At 34.5% G+C, this 23,538-nt stretch overlaps 1 protein-coding gene across 3 annotated transcripts in view; it reads left to right on the top strand.

The window, feature by feature from the left end:
- Positions 1 to 23,538, top strand: part of CRMP (Collapsin Response Mediator Protein) — a 98,651-nt gene that overhangs the window by 63,970 nt on the left and 11,143 nt on the right. The window contains exons 4-8 of one of the 3 annotated variants that reach the window (XM_088231292.1): positions 5,613 to 5,689; positions 9,526 to 9,726; positions 10,537 to 10,683; positions 10,862 to 10,991; positions 21,261 to 21,282. In XM_088231292.1, coding sequence (XP_088087418.1) covers positions 5,613 to 5,689; positions 9,526 to 9,726; positions 10,537 to 10,683; positions 10,862 to 10,991; positions 21,261 to 21,282 — 577 coding nt within the window. Of the gene's footprint in view, positions 1 to 5,612; positions 5,690 to 9,525; positions 9,727 to 10,536; positions 10,684 to 10,861; positions 10,992 to 21,173; positions 21,283 to 23,538 lie in introns of all 3 variants that reach the window. The other 2 variants (XM_088231291.1, XR_015823170.1) reach the window with 2 other exon arrangements.

Here is a 23,538-nt window from a genome sequence, read left to right as displayed (position 1 = left end):
TTGGATCTAAGGCACAAATCCCCTTTTTTACATCAGAATCAGTAAATACACAGTCGTTAAAATCAATTAAATCTGTATTATCAATACTGTGTAACCTAGAATTAGAAGTAGAACTATAAACACTGCTAAAGTAATCAGCAAATAAATTGGCAACTTCCTGTGGTGTGTCTGCCATTTTGCGTTTGTAATACACTGTGGACGGAATTCCAGATTCCCTACTGTTAAGAATCTTGGAAAATTTAAAAATATGTTGCGGCTTAGATGCAGCATCGACTTCAAATTTACTTACACAGTCTTGATAACAGGTTTTAGAAAGCTGCTTAGACAAAATTCTCAATTTCGAAAATTCTTCATAATCTTTAATGTCTCGAGACCTTTTAAAATTACTATGAGCAATCTTTTTATGTAGTATAACTTCAATAAGTTTTTTACTAAACCATTTAGGAAAATGACTTGCTATGAATTTAGTTTTAGGCACAGATGACTCAATGGCAGTATCAAGGATATGATAAAATTGTGCAATTATATCGTCTACATTTAAATTTTGATTTAAAAAGTTCCAATCACTGCTAAGGATAAATGAGTTAATGGCAGGAAAATCTGCTTTAAAATTATTATATATACTAGGAGCGAACCGTGTATAGAAGCGATTATGCGCAGCTTACCATTATATTTGACTGACCATAATAATGTTTCACTGTAACTTTATTAAAGAAAATTATCGTGTTGTGGTCATGTGGCTAGTGTCTCGGACTCACGGACTAAAGGTCTGTGGTTCGAATTCCACTCTACCCCAACTTGATTCCATTTCCTAATAGTAAGTTATTTATAACTCGTTGAAAATGGCCTTCAAAATTAAATATTTGGGTAAATGATAAGAACGCAAATATCTCTTTTTAAAAAAAAAACAAATAAATAATCACTATTTATTTTAAATCATTTCCACCGTTTGTATTTTTATCCTAATATAAATATTAATATTAAAAAAGCGCGCCCAGCGCCTGCGGTGAGCCAAGAAACTAGCCTATTATTCCAGCTTATTTTTTCATACAAATTAGTATACTATATTTTGAATGTATTAACCCCAGTGCGGGTTTTTTCTCCTAGATTCAACTTGCAAATCATCCAAATTATTTAAAGATTCTTGATACAACATTCCAAAACGAGACAAGGACAATCGAGACTAATAAATCAGGGACTGAAATTATACAATAAACCACCAGACAAAACGAAACAAAAGACTCAGACAAACTTTTCAAAATATGTAAAAAAATATTATTATCAACAACAGAGTATGAATAAAAAATTAGATATAATTTTTGCAAAATGAATGTAATAATCCGTAAGGGTTAATAAATAAATTTTCAAAAAAAAATAAATGTTTATATATTTATGTTTTAATATATTTTTTTTAATCTTTGCTAATCCCTCATAAACAAATATTTACCTGTGAAAAGTAACACAATCCTTTTTGACAATGTTTATCGGAAAAGTTTTTACACGCTTTAATGACACAACCAGACATTTTTATTTTGATTCTAAACGTCACACCTGGCTTTTTTTAAATATTTTTTTATGAGAGTTGCATAATTTTTTACCTTGTTTACAATATACAAGGTTTTTCATTTCAAAAATATGATTTTTCTGCTATTATTTTCCTTTATTTTAGCTTAACTTTTGGGATCAGGAAGGATATTCTAATGTAAGCCAATCAAGAACTTCTCAGCATTTGCTCATGTGGAGACGAAACCACTTAAAACTCTTTAAGAGAAGCCGGCCTGTTGGCAGCAGTCAACAGGCCTTCCGTTTCACTAGAAGAGTGTTCGGCATTATGTTCCCTGCTTTGATTTATTTTACCAATTGCCTGCACTATATTGAGCATGTATGATGCTACCTCTCGTGTGAGTTCTTTATCACCTATCACCGATGGTATATTTTCAAGATCTTTACCCAGGCTTCTGCATCGCGCCTTCAGCTGTTGTCTTTAAAATCTGAAAAAGGGGCAATGCATCAACAGGTGAGGGACATCTTGAGAAGTTTCATCGTCGCATGGGCAGCTGTCGATCTCGGAGAGCTTAAAGCGATGCAGGTAGTTCATAAACTCACCATGACCCGTGAGAATCTGGGTGAGCTCGTAGCCAGCTTTCTGCGTTCTCCTGAAATCATAGGCATGGAAAATTGTAGGGAAAAACATTTTTGTAATACTTCCGGTAGGTTCACTCACACCTGGCTGGCGCGGCATTCGAAGAACGACTAAATACGCGTTGGACATGACTGAGCGTTTGGGTATGAGTTATTTTTCTTCTTCTTGCGGCACCTTATTAGGCCCCCCTGACGTTGACGATCACTGCAGCAAAATCACCTCGGTCCTGCGCTACTCCTAGGCCAGGAAAACTACTTGTTTGATTTACTAGCTATGGTGATTCCTGGTTTCCCGTTGCCTGCTCTGGTAGATTTTTCTGTCGGGGTTAACTTCCCTCAGCTGGTTGGTTTTGGTTTGGAGGTGCCAGAAACTCCATGGTTACAAACTCGGTTATGCGTGTGATCCCATTTCCCGGGGTTCGCGACGTGGACGCTAATGAGTTTGTTATGTGCCGTGTAAGGTGTTGAGGGGCACATTGTAATGAGTAATTGAATCGCCCTCCAGTCGTCAATAAAAGGCAGCTTCGAAGATGGTATTGTTTTATTTAGTTCACTTTTGAAGATAACAAGATGTCTCCAACTACACTCGTTGGGTTTACTGTACTTATAATTAATAACATTCAAGTTTACATTTAATAATAAATTGTCGTAGTCACGACGTACTAAGTTAGGAATCTAATTTCAATGTGTCCTCCTGGAATCAATGTATGCCATTATAAAGCGTACATTTTCAGTAAATGGAGGGGATTATAGTAGATTAATTTATGAAAGGTTCAGTTTGGAGCATCGCAAGGTGCATCTAAATAGTCAATCTTTAAATAGACAATATTGTCCCTCGGGACATCCGCCCCTTGCAGGTGAGAGCATTAAGATAGGTAAATTATTAGACGCGTATAGACTCTAGATATAAATTGTCAAATGGGTATAGAGTACGACTAATAAACAACCCTTGGCTAAAATAAAATGTCAAGCCAAATATCAAAAATAAAATAGTTGCGATACCATATAAGTTATTATGGTGTGGGAGATGGCAATTATCTAACAAGGGTTTGCGCTAGTTTTGAATATAACAAAAGGCAAAAAGGTTGGCACACAACAAGTTGGACTAGTCAGTAGTGTTGCCAGCGGAATGTAACTGGACATTCGCAGCATTTAATAGAATCACACCCTCTAGCGAGATGACGATTCGAACCCCGTGAGTTAAATGTCATCATTTTTTAGGGCTCAGAGTATGTCTACGTGTATTATGTCCATGAAAATATCCAATTAAAGTCATTTGATTTTAATAACAATGGAACATTTTTGAGTTCAGCGTTGTCTTTGCAATTTATGTACAATCGACATTCTTTCACTGCGTTTGTTGACTTCGGGAGTTCACTACCGCATTATAAATTAATTAGTATTAATTAGTTCACAGCATTCTCACTTATGAATTTTTTCACACAATTATATAGTTGAACAATACAAATGATTGTATGATGTTTTACAGTTAAACTTGTGAGCATTACATGGTCTGTTTGAATCAACAAAAGTAAACAAAAGGTAAACATTTCTTGATAGTAACTAGACCAAATAATTGAATAGAGAAATATCAGTTTTTTTTTCCTTTTTGAAGTAATAAAGGTCTACGAAATACAGTCCTGTAAAAAAAACTTATTTTGCTAATTATAAGTAAGTACCATAAATAATATTTTTAAATTAAAGTTTTTTTTTTTTAATTTTTTGAAATGCGATCTCTCAGGTGAATGTGTAGTTAAACTGTGTACGATAGATGTACAATCAAAGTTGAAATCCGTACACTATTTAAGGCTGAGATAAGCATTATCGACAAAATCAAGAAAGGAGCTCTGCGTTGGTTTGGACACGTTGAGCGAATGGACGGCGAAAAAACGGCTAAAAGGATCTACGATGCGAATGTTGGTGGATGCAGAAATAGAGGAAGACCGATAAAGACATGGCATGAACGAATCCAACAAATACTTGGAGATGGGCATGCTAAAAGTCGGAATAATCGGCACGCGTGCATGAGAAGATGTACGAATGTAGAGGAAGCGAGATCTGTATGCAAAGATATAGTGATTTGGCGTTCTATCCTCTCTACTTACCCTTACGGGGAAACAGCGTGATGGTTTGTTTGTTTGTTTATTGAATTCCCCCAAAAACTGTTATCCATTGGCCACGCCCCTATTCATGTTTATTTGTTCCTGGCCGTTGAAATTTGTGAAGAACAATATCACGAATCTTGACGTCACAACAACCAAAGCCAAACACGTCGCATTTTTCTAGCAACGTATTTTTATTAAATTTATTTTTTACATTTATGTATAAAAATATTTCTCCACAATATTCATATTGTTTTTTCCAAATCCATTTCATATATATTTATCGGTATTCGTAGTATGTGATATTTCCCTGTTGCTTCAATTATTTACCATCATCATTATGTATTTATTTATATATACGCCCAATGGGCATTTTTATGGACACATTCATACATAGAAAATTATTATAAAAAATTAGAAAGACTCAATGGTTTATAGTAGACTTTGTGGGAGTGGAAGCGGAGAGAGGTGTTTATAATTGATTTTGATTCAGTGATCGTTTGAAAGAAGACAACTTGTTATCAAAGACTGGTATGTTTGTTGGCAGACCTAAGAATTCTGGGCACAGGGGAATGAAAACCATAGTTAGTTCTATGGATATCGGTATGAAAGAGTAAGTTTTGTCTGAGGTTTCTAGTTGGGATATTTAATTTCATCATCATCATTCCTTTTCCGCACATAATGGTTCATAGGGCACTGCCTTAGTATATTGATCTTTTTTTTCTTACATGAAGGTAAGATTATCAGTTTTACGCTTCAGGTACCAGTCCAGGGACTATGACATGTTCAAGTATAAATACGCCCTTTAAAATAAGTATTTCATGTCAACCTTTCATGAGACCTCTTGCATGGCAGGCAAATGCGCTGACCATTACAAATTCCATTTAAATAAAATTATTTTGTTCTTAAAATATCTTTTTTGGATTTCGTTAACATTAAAAAAATATTAAAGTAGATTGAATAGTAAAAAAAAAACATGCATCAATTATGTAATAAGCGGAATGGGGAATGTTGTAAAATACGTAAAGTGGCCACTTAACCCAGCCAATGACAGGTCATAAGCCCTGTAAACGCTCGAATATCCATAATCCTGAATTTGAAAAAATTCTACCACATCTCTGTAGGGATATTAATAAAAAATATCAATTATGTAATTATATTAATCATTTTTTTTTTTTTTTAAGAACTAACGGTCGTGGTGGAGCGTTTGTACTGTAGAGGGCTGTAAAGGATTGAAAAGAACAGAAGGGAGAGTGTGTAGTAATCAATCTGTTCTTCGTCAATACAGCAATATTTTTCCATACAAGGGTGTTAAATTGATGTAATAAAATTGAAAATGATACTGATTTTCATATGTTTCTTTTCTAGTCGATTTCGCTCTACCCAAGAAAGGAGAATCACTCATGGAAGCATATAATAGGTGGCGCAGTACAGCCGATCCTAAGGTCAATATTATTGTATTATTTATGTCTATGTGTGCATGAAATAAAACTAGATTCTTGGATATGTGCTTTTTGCTCGATACTATCAAGTGAAATACAGTAAATAAATCACTGAAATTACTTGGCTTCATTAACAGAATATCTTCTGATTTAACTAATGTCCGTACAATCAAAACTCTTTATTGCTCAACTGTTCGCCCTCTTCTTGAATATGCCTCAGTGGTCTGGTCTCCATTCTATGTCAATCGCATAAATCACATTGAATCAGTCCAACATCGCTTGCTTCGAAAAATAGCGTGGATGCTCGGACTAGAGAGAGATAATTATTCTTATGCTGAAATAGAGTCAATGTTAAATATTTCTAGTCTACAAAAACGTAGAACTAATATTGACTCCACATATATGTTCGGCATACTAAATGGTATAATCGATGTTCCATCATTACTGGGACAAGTAAAATTCAATATTCAGACTCGTAGATTGAGAAACAATGAAGTACTGTTCATCGACCAGCATAGAACAAACTATGGCCTTAATTCTCCAATGACCCGTCTTTGTCGTATTGTTAACTCAAGATAAGATCTGGACTTTTTTGGTTTAAGTTTACAACGATTTAAACGAGCACTAAATAAATAGTCCAGATCTTGTCTCGATGTCCCTTATGTTTGTCAATGCTTCTTTCTTTTTTTTAATGTTTTAAACTATTCTTTTATTGTAATATTTAAACCTTATAAATTGTATACATGGACAATGGCCGTTAATAAATAAATAAATAAATAAGTCACGTTACAAGACGTTGACAAAACTTTAACCAAAAATCCAGTAAAGCGATTACAAACGAAATCCCATCTGGACACCGTGCGCCTGGAAGTCCGCCCAAGCGATTGAGGAACAGTAACTGTTGGACCTTATCACCTCAGGAGAACAACTAATTTTCTATAACTAAGATCTAAGGATCTCTTAAAATATGAAAAAGAAGCAGATATTTAACATTTCTACTATCTTTGTCTACCGGTTCGTACGAAATCGGCTCTGCCGACATGTCGATAAGTATTTTCAGGAAGTGTCTATCGATAAAAAAATGGTTTTAATAAATTTTTTTAGCGGCAACTTTTTTGCCAAAGTATTGCCGTTGAACCTTATTCTTATTTATTTTTTTTACATTTTACATTTTTACTTTTTTTTTTTGCACCACAACAGGCCAGGAGGCCTAATTACGGTGGTGAATTACATCATAGAGCACCCAGGCTTGAGAAAAATCACATTTTCAATTTTTGTGTTCTCACCGGGAATCGAACCCGGAACCTTCCGTGCGTGAGTCTAGCGTCTTGACCACTACACCACGGAGGCCGCCGGTCGGTTAATGTGGCGGTCAGTGCTATACAAGAAATACTTATTAAACATTTAAACGGCTGTGAAAATCCAACAATGTTTGAATATGTCCAAATGCTTGCAGACTGGCTGGAGTTCCTCCCTAGGGAGTTATTCATATTTAAATTTATTGCAATGGTGAATGTTGCACAGTGTGTAAAGTGGACACTTAAACCAGCCAATGACAGGTCATAAGCGCTCTAAACGCCTTGACTCCTATATTCCCTTCTCTAAAATGTTTTCCCTCTCTGTTGCAATAAATTTAAATGGAAGTTGTTTAAAAATTAAAATTAAAGTGAAAAAAGTTTAAATTTATTTCAAGAGAGAGGTAAAACATTGTTGATAAGGGAATATGGAAGTCTAGGAATTTACAGGTCTTATGACCTGTCATTGGCTAGTTTGAGTGGCCACTTTACACACTATGTAACATTGCTCAAATAAAAAATTAACTACCTGGTAAAAGAAGAAGTATGTAAATTGAAAAATTGTTTTCGGGCGTTGCCTAGTATGTGATTCGGTTCAGCCGGATGAATCTCACCCGCATAATAAAGGTTTCAGCTCTTTTGCTTCACAAAAGTCATCAGATGGAAGAGTTGAGGAAATTTGGATGTTAAAACATGGGCAGAATGGTGAATGTTACACAGTGTGTAAAGTGGCCACTTAAACCAGCCCTGTAAATGCCTAGACTTCCATATTCCCTTCTTAATAATGTTTTCCCTCTCTGTTGAAATAAATTTAAAGGCTATGAAAATCCCTGAAATGTTTGATTACTGCTTTCAATCACATTTCGCGAGGCAAACGATTGAATTTTTTAAATGTATATCAATATGGACATACGATAATGATACAAAACAAGACATATTATTAGTAAATACAAAAATCCTACCAAACTGCTTTTTGTGGCTTGTTGGTGGAAATTTACCCGAATAATCCTCCTTAAAAAACTGTATCTTTACATTATACAATAACATTGAAAGTAAAAAAACAGTGAGACTTGTTTTTAATTAGTCTTAAAAATAAATATTACAGCAAAACATATTATTCACATGAACATACGTACATACATATAAGGACACATCATTTTATAAACTATTGATCGAGTAGCCACTTACTTATTTTACTCTTGCTACATCTTATGTTAAATCTAAGGTCTGATGGAATTAAATTTCAAATATAATGTGCGATATTATTTAAAGTTCTGCTACCATATTTATTACAAATTTTAGGGATCCCAAATCCATCATAAGTAAAAGGAGTGTTATGATTATGAGTTTGATCAATTAAAACAATATTGCAATTATGATGATACCGAGCCACAATATTCCTTGAACTGGCTGTGTTTTGAATGATTTAGTAATGAGAGTGTTTTAAGGCTTTTATATCTTTGTTTGAATAACTCTACTGGTACAATTTTATTATGGATGGAATACTGTAGACCCTGCATCATTTCGATATTGGTTCTGATTGAATGACCCCATGATTTTATCCCATACCTTATTATGGACTCCACTAACGAAAAGTAAATAATCCCTGTACATTTTGGTAAAATAAAATAAAATATGCAACGTGCGGTCGAAACGGGCATCTACGATTTTTGCCCAGGTATCGCTGTCTCGGCCCCACATCGTTACTCTTCTAACATCGCAGCTGACCGGCTACCCCTGCGCGCTTCAGCCCCCGCGGAGGCCTGAAGGAAATCATCTCCGTCACAATATTCACCAAAAGTTCATTTATAAAAGTCAAAGAAGGCGAAGCTATTTATCTAAGCTGCCATACCGCTTCCTTATTTGGAACAGTCATGGTACAAGAAATTTTCTATCAAGCCTGTAGTTCATCTGGGTACTCGCAAGGTTTGCTTTCGACCTAATGAAGTTCAGTAAAAATCACGTGAGGATTATCCCTGGATCCCTGACAAGGCACTGCAGATTAAGCAAACTCCTTGCTAGAATTAACCTTTCCGAAACTTCTAAATGTAGAGTATGCAATGCAGGTGAGGAAGCTCATTCTATGTGAATGTGATGCTTTGCATCATAAAAAAAGCTTCATCTTCGGGGGACTACTGGTTAAACCTGGGGATGTTAAGGAGCTTGCTCCCTACCTAATAGCCCGATACTTTACAGATTTGGAAAATGAGAACTCTCGCCTTTCACACAGTAGCCAGGCTCTTTATGGGCCTGGGTTTGGAGTGCGAGAACTATTTACGGGGATCCGTAGTGACATCAGAAGCTTGCATAGCAATGACCCCTACCTCTAAGAAAAATAATAACAGGAGACCGTAGTCTATCACAAGGCTTAAAAATTTTGCAATCCCGTTTAAAATTATAGCCAACATAAACAACTTTTGATAAAACTCTTTGTGCAACTGTACGGCCACGAAAATCGATGAAATTAATGTTTGTTTACTGTTTTCAATTATATTTTGAAACTCAAATCGTTAGTCCTGATAACTAATATAGTCCCTTTTCCAGGTCTGCTGCGACTATGGCCTACACGTTGGCGTGACCTGGTGGTCGGATTCCGTGCAGCGAGAGATGGCCACGCTGTGCAGCGAGGAGTACGGAGTCAACTCCTTCAAGATGTTCATGGCATACCGGGATGCCTGGATGCTGGACGACTATGAACTGTACTCCGCGTTCCAGGCTTGCAATCAACTGGGAGCTGTCCCACAGGTCAAAAAACTTCAGTATTTAAATTCGCTGATTTGTAATACTAATGTCACAAATTTCGAGATTCGTGCATTCTGTAAAGCTAGGACTAGCATTATCGACAAAATCAAGAAAGGAGTGCTGCGTAGGTTTGGACATGTAGAGCCAATTGACGGTGAAAGACTGGCAGAAAAAGAGGAAGACGGCAGATAAATCCAACAAATACTTGAAGATGGACATGAGAGAGGCGTAATTTCCTCACCAGCTGCATTTTAGATATAGCAGACGTTGCATTGATCTCAACATTTCTAATGAGATAACAAATCACGATTCACATACAAATGTTTACGTAAGAAAGATGTATACATATTTCCTTAGTCCACATTTCTGCATAACTCGTTGCTGTAGCTACGACACTGGCTGTCTGTTTTATTATTTATGAGATTGAATTGTGTTGAATTTATCCTTCCCTTCATTTTCTATCGGATTCTAACTATTTATTTATTTATTTTTGCACCACAACAGACCAGGAGGCCCAATTACAGTGGTGAATTACACCACAGAACACCCAGGCTTAAAAAAATTACATTTTGATATTTGTGTTCTCACCGGGAATCGAACCCGGAACCTTTCGTGTGTGAGTCAAGCGTCTTGACCACTACACCACGGAGGCCGCCGTGATCAGATGAGACGCTACGCATTGAAATACCATTGTGTGGATTAAAAATATGCTTTAATTACTCCTCAACTATGAAAATCAGAACAGATATAATACTTTGTTTCTTTCATAAATAAATTTAATCCAATTTTTGTTTTTATGAATTCTGTCTCCAGGTTCATGCAGAGAATGGTCACATCATAGCCAAGAATGTGGAAAAGCTGGCCTCTAAGGGAGTCACCGGACCTGAAGGCCACGAGCTGTCTAGAAATGAAGAGGTCGAAGCAGAAGCCGTAAACAGAGCTTGCGTTATTGCAAACCAGGTACTTTAATTGGAATAAGTTTCGAAGTAAAAAAATAATTTAAGTAAATTAAGGATGATCTTCGGAGACTCGCTATCCATTTTCAAGAGGAGTGAAACGGCGTGATGGTTTATTCATTTTGTTGGTCAGCCTTTCTTCGTATGACGGCCGATCTGATGTCACGTCTCTGTGTTTCCAGGCCCAGACGCCCTTGTACATCGTCCACATGATGTCCAAGTCCGCCGTGAAGGCGCTGACGGACGCGCGGCGCCGCGGGCAGAACAAGCCCGTGTTTGGGGAGACCCTGGCGGCCACGGTCGGGACAGACGGTAAAAGCGTTATTTACTATTCACGCGTTGTGTGGACGTCCGCTAACATGCCTCTAACAGCATGCCTCCAACAGCAGCAAGTGCTGAGCCGATTCATTGGGAAAATCATCGTTGTTCTGTCCGGCTGGAAGTTTAGTCCTTCATTGGAATTATTATGGTCAAGATCAACTTAAAAGTTTCATTTATGATATGTATCATTTCTCATATACATCATTTATGATATGTATCATTTGTGTTTTGTATCATTTATGATATTTTATTTTTTTTTATTTTATTTTATTTTATTTTATTTAGAAAACATACAGTCATACAAAATAAGTACTAAGAACAACAATTTTTTAACATAAAAAGACCAATTAAGTTTTCATAAATTAAAAAGATATAAACATTAAATGTGACAAAAAATAAAAAATAAATAAGAATTTTAAGTGAGAAAAGGATAATTGTTGACATTTGCGTTTTCCATGGAGGTATTAAATTAAAATAAATAAAAATACCGAATGTACACTCCGAGCCATCCACGCACACACATGAACGCACATACACAAACATATACATTACATGTGGCACATATACATAGCATAAACCACTCAAGATGTACATTCAGCAACTATCCCAAATAATCGACCCCATGAAGAAATTTTCTGTACAAATGCAACGTGCAGTTAAAAATGTCTACATCAATACTGAGTCCGTTATAATTATAATATGTTTCATTACTGGTTTTTATCATTTGTAGTGTGTATCATTTGTGATTTGCATATTTTTTTAAGAAGTCCAATTGAATTTGAATACAGAGGGAATTACAGTACAGAACACCCAAGCTTGATAAAAATCACATTTAACTTTTTTGCGTTCTCACCGGGAATAGAACCCGGATCCTTCCATGCGTGAGTCAAATGTCTTAGCTTTTACACTATACGGAGGGTATCATACATGAAGAAGATAATTTATTATGTATATAATTATTTATGATGTGTATCATTTATGATGTGTATCATTTATGATGTGTATCATTCATGATGTGTATCATTCATGATATGTATTTTTTATTAATTAAAATCTTCAAGTACAAAAATATATGCACCTTGATCGACTTGTCGCCAAAAGTAATATGTTCCAGCCAACCAAAAAACAGACTGGTCAAAAGAAGAATTAATCAAAGTATGGGCTTAAAAAAATATTTAAAATATGTACCTACATAAATACACATAATTAATTTTCAATAACGGCTGCTTTTTAATGGGTAGATAAAGCTTGCAAACTTAAATAATAAAAATACTTATGTGTTATACACATTCAATGATGTTTCATTTGTGATGAGTATCATATGTGATATGCATCATTTTGCTTATTACGGCAATATCAAAACCTTTGAAAAGTTAGCCTGTCTCAAGTGGATTTTTTAAAAATAACATATCATTTTTGGTATGTAATATAATACATCATTTATGATGGGTCTCATTTATGGTATGTATTATTTTCTATCTTGTTTGATAAGCTAAAGATTTTGATTATTGCAAATACTTTTCCTTTTATAAAAGTTTTTACAGCTTGAATAAGGTAAAGTACAGATAAATACAGATTAAAAATACAACTTTAATTGTTTATGTCATAAATTGCTAAAAATTATCTTTAATTGATTCTCAAAATTAAGATACACAGAAGACAAATACAAACATTTCAATAACATGGATATTTTCAAATTACCATATCTTATCCAATCATGATCTGATAATTTAAAAAATATATGCGAGTAAATATTATAATATATTTAACTAATTCATTTTCAATTGCTTTTCGTTGGAAAGTTATGGGATCGAAATCAAAAGATTGTGAGTTCAAATTTATCAATACACTGTCCTAATTATCACCAAAGGCACATCTTACAGTAATAATTATTTCTAACACAATATGGCATCACTTAAATTACAGGGTTCAATCCCTACACCAGGTATATTTATTTACTACGAATATAGCAACTTCTGTTTTCCAATAAAAGCTATTTACCCGTGTATTGATTTTGTCAAATTTTATGTATGTGGAGTTGATCGGGACCATTGGCCTATTAATACACATAGACGTTCCCTACAGAGTAAAATACTTTTAAAAGTAGTGATACGAAAACGTACTTATGGTTACCGAGCTTGTTTATTTATACCAGTAGCTTAATCACAAATAACTATCGCCGTGCTTAAAAACATGCTAAGCATTTGAGCAATCACAATGAACGATAGTAAATATACTTAAGTTATCGCAGTCATAAGTCAACGCGTGTGTAACCTCTAAGTCAACGCTCGTGTCGTTTTGTTTTTTGTTTTCCTCGTAAATAAATACAATTCACTGGCGATAAATCGGCGTTTACTATAAAAATAATACAATATATTGCATTCGCAAAATAGTAAGGAGTATCTAATCCAAAAAATTGAAAATTTAATTACAATTACCATGGCGACTGCTTTTCTTGACATTTGGGTTGCCAACCGCAGGCTTAATGCAATAAATAGCCATGATAAATAATTAATTAATAATTTAGAAAAGCAGTTTTGGGATATTTTCCATATTTATACCGGTGAAATTCAAATATGTGATTACGCGGCCGGATTATACGTCGCGAAACGTAAATATTTTGACATTTAATATTAGGTGTTCACGGATATTCCATTATGATTACGAATACGATAAACAACCATCGTGAGAAATTGTTATCACGTCGCTTATTAGCACGCTGATAGTTATTTGTGATTGAACTACAGCGCTACGTTGACGAGTATGCTTATTCTACAAAATCTGGGAGGATTCCCAATTTTTTGTTTGTTTGTTTTTTAATTCCAAACAACATTCATTTTTGATGGATCCCAATCAGATTCTCTTAAATTCATTTAATTTCTACCAGTTTATTTTTTTTACCCGGATTTTTCGGAACGCTTAAATAATGTTAAATCACATATATTGTATTTTTAAAACCATGTTCTTACAAGTGCATCCCTGTTAAAAAGAAGAGCTTCGTTTTTGTCCCGCTAGGCGTAGTTTGACATTTAAAATAAATAATTATTATATTTGGATATTGATTATTTAAAGCTTCTTAACATATACTTCCCGGTGAAATGTTATCTCATTATTTTTCGAACGGTTTTTATACGTTTTCACGACACAAGCATGTATTTTGGTTTCGATTCTAAACGTCAAGCTCACGTCACACCCGGCTGGCGGTCAAAGACGGCGAAATACGCGTTGGGCATCACTGAGCGTTTGGGTATCAGTTAAGTGTCATCATTTTTGAGGGCTCAAGGCGCGTCATGTGTATTAAAAGGTTGACGATCGAGGCTACTGACGAGATTGGACTCATTCAGGAAGATAAAAGGCAAAAATATCTTGAAAATTGAAAAAATGCAATGATCGCATTGTAGCCGTGCATCTTTACGAATAGCACATTTTACACTTCACACTTATTTTTTTTGTTTAAATAATTTAACTTACAAATGTTTACACCATAGAACTATAATATACTAGAAGACGCGTAAAATCAAGTTTGCAATGAGCCACTTCTTCCGGAAGGACTGCAAACTGCATATCAAAACTGTCGATAAGCCTTTGCTATATATGTTTTATTGTGTTTCGTCTACCGTCGCTTCGTTGCTTTGCGCCTTCGAAACAAGCTATATCGCTGTCACCTCAATTTGAATACAAGATAAGTAATTATTTTATTTATTTCAGATTATTATTGAATATTTTTTACCATTCAAAACAGCATCTCTGTCATTTGAACGAAAAGAATGTCGACAGAAAAGAGATAAAACACATTAAAAAAACACGTTTAAGATCAGTGATTGGTACAGTAGTTTACATTTGTTTGAATAAAGTACTTTAAAATCATGTACACCTTAAAAAAAAAACATTTGGCAAAAAAAACCTCTTATGTATCATACAAAATTACTGATTTATAAAGTTTTTATCGTTTCCTGTAAAATTATCGTTTAGTGACTGACATTGTATCCAAAATAGAATCCTTTTATTGGATTTAATTCTCCTTCTATTTTTTTTAATATGTGTGACGCATTTCGTCTTGTTAGGACATTATCAAACTAACTTAAATATTTACAAAGTTTGCTTATATACTAACAATAATTGTTGATTAATGATATAGGTGCATAATACTGCCGTCGTAAGAGAGAATGACGTTTCTACATTTAAAAAAAACGGAGAAAATAAATATTTTGTAACTCGGAGATTGAAAAATTCGCTGTGTGAAAAATACTTCAAAAATTAAGTATATTATTATGCAACAGTATGTAATATGGTTTTCCCTAACGGAATTTATATTAATGTTAATAAATTTTACGTTATATGTTTAAAAATTAACATTTTCATCTTCTTTTTAGTAAAAAAAATACAAAAAAATATGTTCTACTGCAATGAAAAGACGTTTCTAGCTAGAAACGCTCTTTTTATTTAGTAATTAAGTGAACGTCTTTCTTTTTTAATGTTAATATGCCAATAGATTCCACTCAACTAAATAAAAAAGACGTTACTGGCCATTTACTGCTTTTCAAAATAGTAACGCCGACTTAACAATCAATTAGCTTCGAAATTACCAGCAGATCTTCAATTTAATTAAAAACTAGTATGTACATTCATTTTAGATGTTTTTAAAAACGGAATGGAAGAAAAAATAAGTATTTCAATCAGTCTTTTATAATTATATAAGTCAGAACAGCCTTTTGTATTTAGTAATCTTCGATATTTTTTGCAGTTAAGTCTCATTTATTAGTGAAAATAATAGGGTTGTGGTTATTTTAGAAAGAAATATGTATTTTTAGTAGATGCGTATTTTTTTCCTGATTCCGAATATGTATTTAACTCATTTTCGAAAAAAATGTTGGATGCGTCCTTCTTTCTTATGAATGCAGAATAGTGTTAATGGTTTATGAGGGGGGGGGGGGTATTTAACAAGTATTAAGGATTTTAATATGGACCAAGAAAAGTAACGTAATTAAAATAAATTAAGTTATACTGATTATTCATTAGGTTTTTTTTCTTGGTCTATATAAAAATCCTCAATAAACTACTTGTATAACGCGTCTGGTTATATTTCAAAGATATTTATTGATTCAGTTCATACTTTACATGCAGTACAAGCACTAGGAAATTAACTCAATACAATATCGTTGGTTACACGGGTTGACGAGCACTGATTTTACAGATTGAGAGGCAGCGGAATTGTTGTTCACAACAGGGGGTGATCTCGGGTTCCGGGTGGCCAAAACACGTGTGTGCCTCGGACAACCGAACTAGCTCTTCCTAGTAATGTGATGAAGTTAGCGAAAGGGCCGAACAGCCAGCATTCGTACTTCACTGAGTAGGTACTCGGGATCAATTACTAGGATCTCGATTAATCAAGCAACTGGGTTAGCAAGGGTTGACAGTATAATATGACTGTACGGGATGAGAGCCAGGGCGTAGCCTAGTGCCGAAGAGTTCCAAAAAAGGAAAGCAAGCTGGTTCGCTAGGAGAGCCCCGAGTGGGTGTCCTTACCAAAAAGTACCAAGAAGTTGGGTAAGCAGAAGGGTTAGAGGACGACCCGGAATACTCTGACTTCTGGGCTAGAAATCCGCCTTATAAAGGCCAAAATCGAGGGGGGGATGATAAATTTAGGGGTCTCGCGGGGCCTGCGGTAAGCGCGGGTGGCTGGAGGCATCGCATTGGAATGCGGCCGGATATGCAAACCTTTACCATATGTTAGAGGAGTTGTTTATACTAAGTTCAGTCATATCACTCCACTACCTTGGGAACTACACTGGCTACGTTTTCCACAGAGGGTCGAATACAAACTCTGTTGGCTTATGTATAAGTCACTGCACAACTCGGCTCCGGAATATCTAAGGGAACTATGCATTCCAGATGAACTAGCTGACAGGCGTCTCACGCTTAGATCAGCTACGTCTACGGCGAGAGGAAAAGTTATTATACCTCTACGCAAACAGTGCACTAAATTTGGCATTTTACGCGCATTTGCGGTCGCAGGCCCTATGGCATGGAATGCTCTCCCAGCAGAGGTGCGAGGCTGTGAAAGTGAAGTGATGTTTCGGAAAAACTTAAAACCCACTTGTTCTCTAAATCATTTGAATAAATCCGTAGCACGTGACAACAAAATAAATTATAAATATAAAGCGCCCTTGAGGTATTTTATTACGAAAATGGCGCTATATAAGTTATCCATAATAATTAAATAAGTAACTATCTCGTAAGAAACGGATAACAATATGCGAAAAAATGTATAGGGAAAAAGCGGGTGCTATACTTGTTAAATACCGCCATAAACTATTAAATTAATTAATTAATTATGGATAACTTATATAGCGCCATTTCCGTAATAAAATACCTCAAGGGCGCTTTACATGGTGATTCTATTGTTAAGTTAATTTAATTGAAGCTTTTAAATTTAGTTAGCTAGTTCCTCGTTTTCAATTAAGATCAATCAAAAATTATAATAGATAGGAGCTAGATTACAGGACGTCTTGCAGCTACAGAGCGCATAGACAGTTAGAACTTTAGCCCCCATTTACACATTTTAAAAATTGACAAATAAATTTAGTGTATTACAAAATAATAATAATATGAATAGTGAAAAGGAGTAAGATTACAACACGCCTTGCTGCTACTAAGCGCATCGACGATTGAAATTCTAGACCCCGTTTACAAAATTAAGGTATTTTAAAGTTGATATATGAAAGCTAGATAACCAATCATCGTGCAGCTACAAAGCGCATGGATGAGAGAAATTCCAGCAAAGTTAAAACAATATCAATAAATTTATAAAAAATAGAGTATAGTAGTGAATTGGTCAAGTGTTCATACCAAGAAGTAAGCAATAAAAAACTAAATAAATCAAACACTGTTTCAACTCCATGGTTAACAAAGGGAGATAGATGTCACTATTATGCACCTATATCACTAAACAGTAATTATTGTTAGTACATAAGGATACTTTGTAAATATTTAAGTTAGTTTGACAATGTCTTAACAAGACAAAACGCGTCACATATATTTTATAATAATTAAAGTATAATCAAATCCAATGAAGGCGTTTTATTTGGGATACCTTACCGAATTTTAATTTGGAATTCCACCAATTATCTGCATACGCAAAAAGTGACTTACATTGTATTCAAATTAACCGTTTTAGTGCTAAGCAATTTTGGCAAAAATAAATGAAAATTGCTATACACATATTGATTAATTTAGAGGAAAAAATAATGGTGTCAAATAAAACACTAACTTAGACAAATATCAATCAATTTTATTAATTATTTTTGCATTATAAAGATAAAATGTTAATTGTTTATTAATGTTTATTAAACATAAAGTGCGAGGTTAGCGTGCGTGCACTCCCGCGGAGCACCGAAAACACACTGAAACTCGCAGCGCTTTTGCGCTGCGCCGCAATTTTCGATACAAACGATCGCTGCGCTTTTGCGCCGCGTAGCATTCTAACGGTTAAGGCGACGATATATTTTTGGCAAAACTGTTCAAGAGAAACAGAAAACAACGCAAATTCAATTTCATTATAAATGTATTTTGTCGTTGTGCCGGTAATATCGGTTGAGTGATTTTTCTTTTTCAAAAAGTAATTTTAATTTATCAAGATTGCGCAATTTTGTTTCAACAAATAATACTTCATTATTTTTTCAATATAAAATTACGTATTTTTCCTTTTTGCTATCAACAAAAAAATATCTTTAAAAAAAATATAATGTTACTTGACAGAAATTGCCGGCGCAACGTCGATTTAAGTAAATAAACTGGTAATTATTTTTATGTTTAATGAAATTAATCCACACAGCAAATTTCACGGAAGCAGCAATATTATGTAATAATTTTATTTCATTGGATTTACCATTTTAAATTGAATCAAATTGTATTTAAATTATTTGTAATTAAACATATCGAAATACGAAAAAGATCAATCCCTTCTACAATGAGTTTTAAGGCTCTATTTTTCTCCTCGTAATAGTCTGATTTTACCTTTTTTTTTTATTATTTTATGAATAAAAACTGAAATGTTATATTTGAACTGTTTAAAAATGTAAATCCTTTGAAATGCAACTCTGGGTGCTTTTATTCACAATGCTGAAAGGTCCATCTTATATAGATTAGCTATCTGTGTTATTTATGATGCATATTTTTATTTTTTATATCTTTTTTCCGTTTTTATATATAAATTCATATATATTGTGGAAGGGATGCTAGTCCGAGACATTAAGGATTGTCTCCATTTTTTTATTTTTTTTTAAATTAGGGTTTGTTTTTAAGTATTCCGTGAGGAATGTTCCTTTGAAGTTTCGCGGTCTTCCCCCGAAACACCGTGGATAATAACTTTTCTTTGCATGCATGGCATATTATATTTCTTTGTCCTAACATTGTCTGTCCATTTTTCATATGATTTATTTATGTATTTGGTATTATTTTATGCTCCAAAGATATATATATATATTACTTTTTACAATCTCTGCACACTAGACAGAAATAGATTAGCAATTCAGCTTTAGAAGAGAGGTTCCAACATTTCGTATTTAAGTTAGGTATTTGATTTAACCTCACAAATATATATTAATTTTAAAATATTTTGATCTGCATCATTATCATAATGTTGCGTCGTTACTAAAATTTTGGCTTAGAAATGTTTTTTTTATCCTCTCCTAAATAGTATCAATAATAAAAAGTTACAGGTCCCATAGTTATTACAATAAGCGGATTCTATAGTCCTCAAAATTCAACATGATCAGAATGACGGTTGTCAGAAAAAGTGACGACATAACTTTGTAGTAACGTCAAAGGAGTTATTTATATTGACGCACGAAAAATCATTTGTATCTGGCGTGTTAATTTATTTTTTTAATACAATGCTTGAAATATAAATCAAAATTAATATGTATAATCAGCTTTAAAACTAAAATAAACCTAATTATTAACGACGTTCTTGCAAGGTTACATCATTTTGCAAAAGCGTTAGAGATGGTACAAATTGATCAATGTAAAATTATTTATTTATTAATTACATTATACATACATTTATTAAGGACAGAGACACAGTTTATAGCGACACAATCAGGAACGACCCATGTCTGTGAACTTGCTCCGACTCGCTAGAAAATCCGTGTTGAGTCGGGGCACTTGTAATGCATTCATAACCATACATTCTCACACATATATATTCGCACATACATATTTATATTATATTTTATAAATACATTTACATATATATTAAGTTTATACACATCGTTGATACTTTATACATTATTACATTTTACATTTATAAATACGATCCCTCAGGCGAATGTGCGGAAAAACAATGTATGATAGGTGCCCTAATGTCGAAATTAGAGCAGAATGCAAGGCTGAGTTAAGCATTATCGACAAAATTAAGAAAGGTATTTTGCGATGGTTCGGTCATGTGGAGCGAATGAATGATGAAAGAACGGCTAAAAAGATTTATGATGCGAATGTGTCTGGCTGTAGAAGTCGAGGAAGGCCGAGAAAGACATGGCATGATCAAGTACAACAGATTCTTGAAAGTGGTCATGTGAAAAGTCGGAATAATCGACGTGCGTGCATGAGAAGATGTATGAATGTGAAGGAAGCAAAGGAAGTGTGCCAGGACAGAGTGGTGTGGCGTTCTATCCTCTCTGCCTACCCCTCCGGGGAAATGGCATGATGGTTAGTTAGTTAGTTAGTTAACAGTAGAATATGAATTTAAAAAAGTTAAAAAATTCTGTCAAATGTATGTTATCCGTAAGGGTTTATAAATATATATATTTTTTTGGCTTAGTTTGATCGGTTAGGCCGTTCTCGATTATGTGTAACAGTAAAAATTAATTCCTACACCCGTCTCCTTTTCTCTCGCCAAATTCAATCATGTCCCTTTTGAAAAACAAATTTATAGTTATTATTTGACTCGTATGAAGACTCTTCTTCCTTTCATAGTTTAACTTCCCTTACTAAACGTAGAAGCATTTCTGATCTGTGAAATTGATCGAATTAAAAAAAAAAAGATTTAAACGGATATATTTCATATCCTTCTTAGCTGAAAAGATTAGCATAGCGCAGATTCTAAGTGTCGCGGAGTCAGGCAGGCTGCACCGTACACGACCATTGCCCATTCTGACCCCAGTTATTGTGAAGGAACCCAGTGTAAAAATGTTTGCTTTCGCCATGCTGCCGGACACGTGATGTCCCCCCCCCTTCGGCCGGACCCCGACACCCCCGCAGCCATCATAGAGGCACTCTCCAGGTGAGGATGAGGTTTTGCACCACAACCGGCCAGGTGGCCCGATCGAACGTAGATATGCAGAAAGCAGCCAGCCATGGAAAAGTGGAACTGAGATAATAGCATTGTTGTGAAAGGACTGAATAATCAAGTCTACACAACAATTAGAATGTTTTTGACTTTAAAAAATGATGAACAATGAAAACATTTTTTTTTATATGACAAACAAGTCATTTAAGTTTGTAAGTGAAAATTCTTGATGGAAGTTCACTGTAATTTATTATTTAAATAAAACACGAGTGATACTTTAATCCACAAATTTAGCATTATATCAATTCATTAGTTAACCCAAAGAAAATTTGTTGATAATGATCCTTAAGATAAAAATAACTTCATTGAATTTACTTACATATAACTTTGAATTATCTATCCTTACCTCTGTTCTGTATAAATACATTTAACTCTTCAGTAAAGATACCAGTCTCGAAGATGTCGCGAAAGCGATGAAACCGGTCACTGGATATTCCAAATTTGTGGATTAAAGTATCACTCGTGTTTTATTTATATAATAAATGACAAACAAGAATCTAATTATGTATTTGACCAGTTTCAATGTAAGTTTTTTCTAATGCTGTGGGTGTTTTTAGCAAATTAAAAAATGCTGTCTTTGTAATCGACACCATTTTCAGAAGCTGATTAACACAGTTTTTTTTTATGAAAGCGGTCTGGCTGTTTTTACATCTTATGACATTAATATCTAATTTTTTCAAAATTGGGGTCTGGCTGCTTTCTATATAACTACATTCAATTACAGCACTAAACACCCAGGCTTCACTTAAAATTTACCTTAAATATTTGTTAACATATTACTAGTAGTAATATAGAAGTCTCGGCATCTACAGGGCTTATGACCTGTCAATGGCCGGTTTAAGTGGCCACTTTACACACTGTGTAACATTCACCATTCTGCCCATATTTGAACATCTATATTCCTTCAATTCTTTCATCTGTTGATGTTTGTGAAGTTAAATAGAGGTTTCAGCTCTTTAACTTTTTTTACTATTTTTACTATTAATATGTATTTCATTGTTATGTAATCATGCTTTATTTTTTTGATACTCTGTTTTACCACTTATTTTTATTGTAAAAAAAAAAAAAAATTAAATGAAAAAATGACAGGTCATAAGCCCCGTAAATGCCTAGACTTCTATATTACCTTCTCTAAAATGTTCTTCATCTCTGTTGTAATATATTTATGTTAACAGCAACAGGTAAAGCGCAAGGGTATGACTGTATTGCAGCAGAGTTTATTAAGTCGGGTGGCAAATTAATTCTCACATGGCTACATAAACTTTTTAACTTGTGTCTCAAGGAGGAAAGGACTCCACCTGATTGGAGGAGGGCAGTTGTTATGCCGTTATACAAGGGAAAGGGTTCTAAGGTGGAGTGTGGGAATTACAGAGCTATCAGTCTTCTGAGCGCTGTCGGCAAAATGTATGGAAGAATACTGATAGAAAGAGTAAGAAACGTGACCAAGGAGAAAGTATGGGATGTACAGAGTGGATTTATGAATGGTAGAGGATGTATGGATCAAATATTTGCATTACGCAATATGACAGAAAAGTTTTTGGCGAAAAACCAGAAGCTTTTTTGCGCTTTTGTTGATTTGCAAAAAGCATTTGATCGAGTTGATAGGAAAAAATTATGGATGGTTCTATCGGAGTATGGAGTGAGTGACAACCTTGTCCGCGCTATTGCTTCCTTGTACAAAGATAGTGTAGCGTGTGTAAGGGTAAATGGGTCATTAACTTCCTGGTTTGACATCCCTAAAGGAGTCAAACAGGGATGTGTAATGTCACCGTGGTTATTCAACATATACATGGATAAATGTATGAGAGAATTGAAAAGTATGGATGTGGGAGCGAAAATGAGTAATCTTACTGTCAGTTGCCTTCTGTACGCCGATGACGCAGTCCTCCTAGCTGACAGCGAAGAGGAACTGCAATCCTTGGTTACAAAGGTTTACGAAGTGTGCAAGGAGAGTGATTTGCTAATGAATGTGCAAAAGTCGAACGTCATGGTCTTTGAAAGAAATGTAACTATGACTGAATGTAAGATTGTAGTAAATGGAGATAGTTTGAAACAGGTCGAAGAATTTGTATATCTGGGTAGTATGTTTACTAGAGATGGAAATATGGACAAGGATATTGAAAGGAGGGTTAGTGCCGGTAACAGAGTTAATGGTGCCTTAAAGTCTGTCGTAGCAAATAAGTGTCTATC

Source organism: Micrasema longulum, unplaced genomic scaffold (genome assembly GCF_059751315.1).
Source record: "Micrasema longulum isolate JH-2025_06_02 unplaced genomic scaffold, ASM5975131v1 h1tg000869l, whole genome shotgun sequence".
Taxonomy (NCBI): Eukaryota; Metazoa; Arthropoda; class Insecta; order Trichoptera; family Brachycentridae; genus Micrasema; species Micrasema longulum.
The sequence above is the reverse complement of the archived record's forward strand: the minus strand, read 5'-3'. Positions and strand labels throughout refer to the sequence as shown.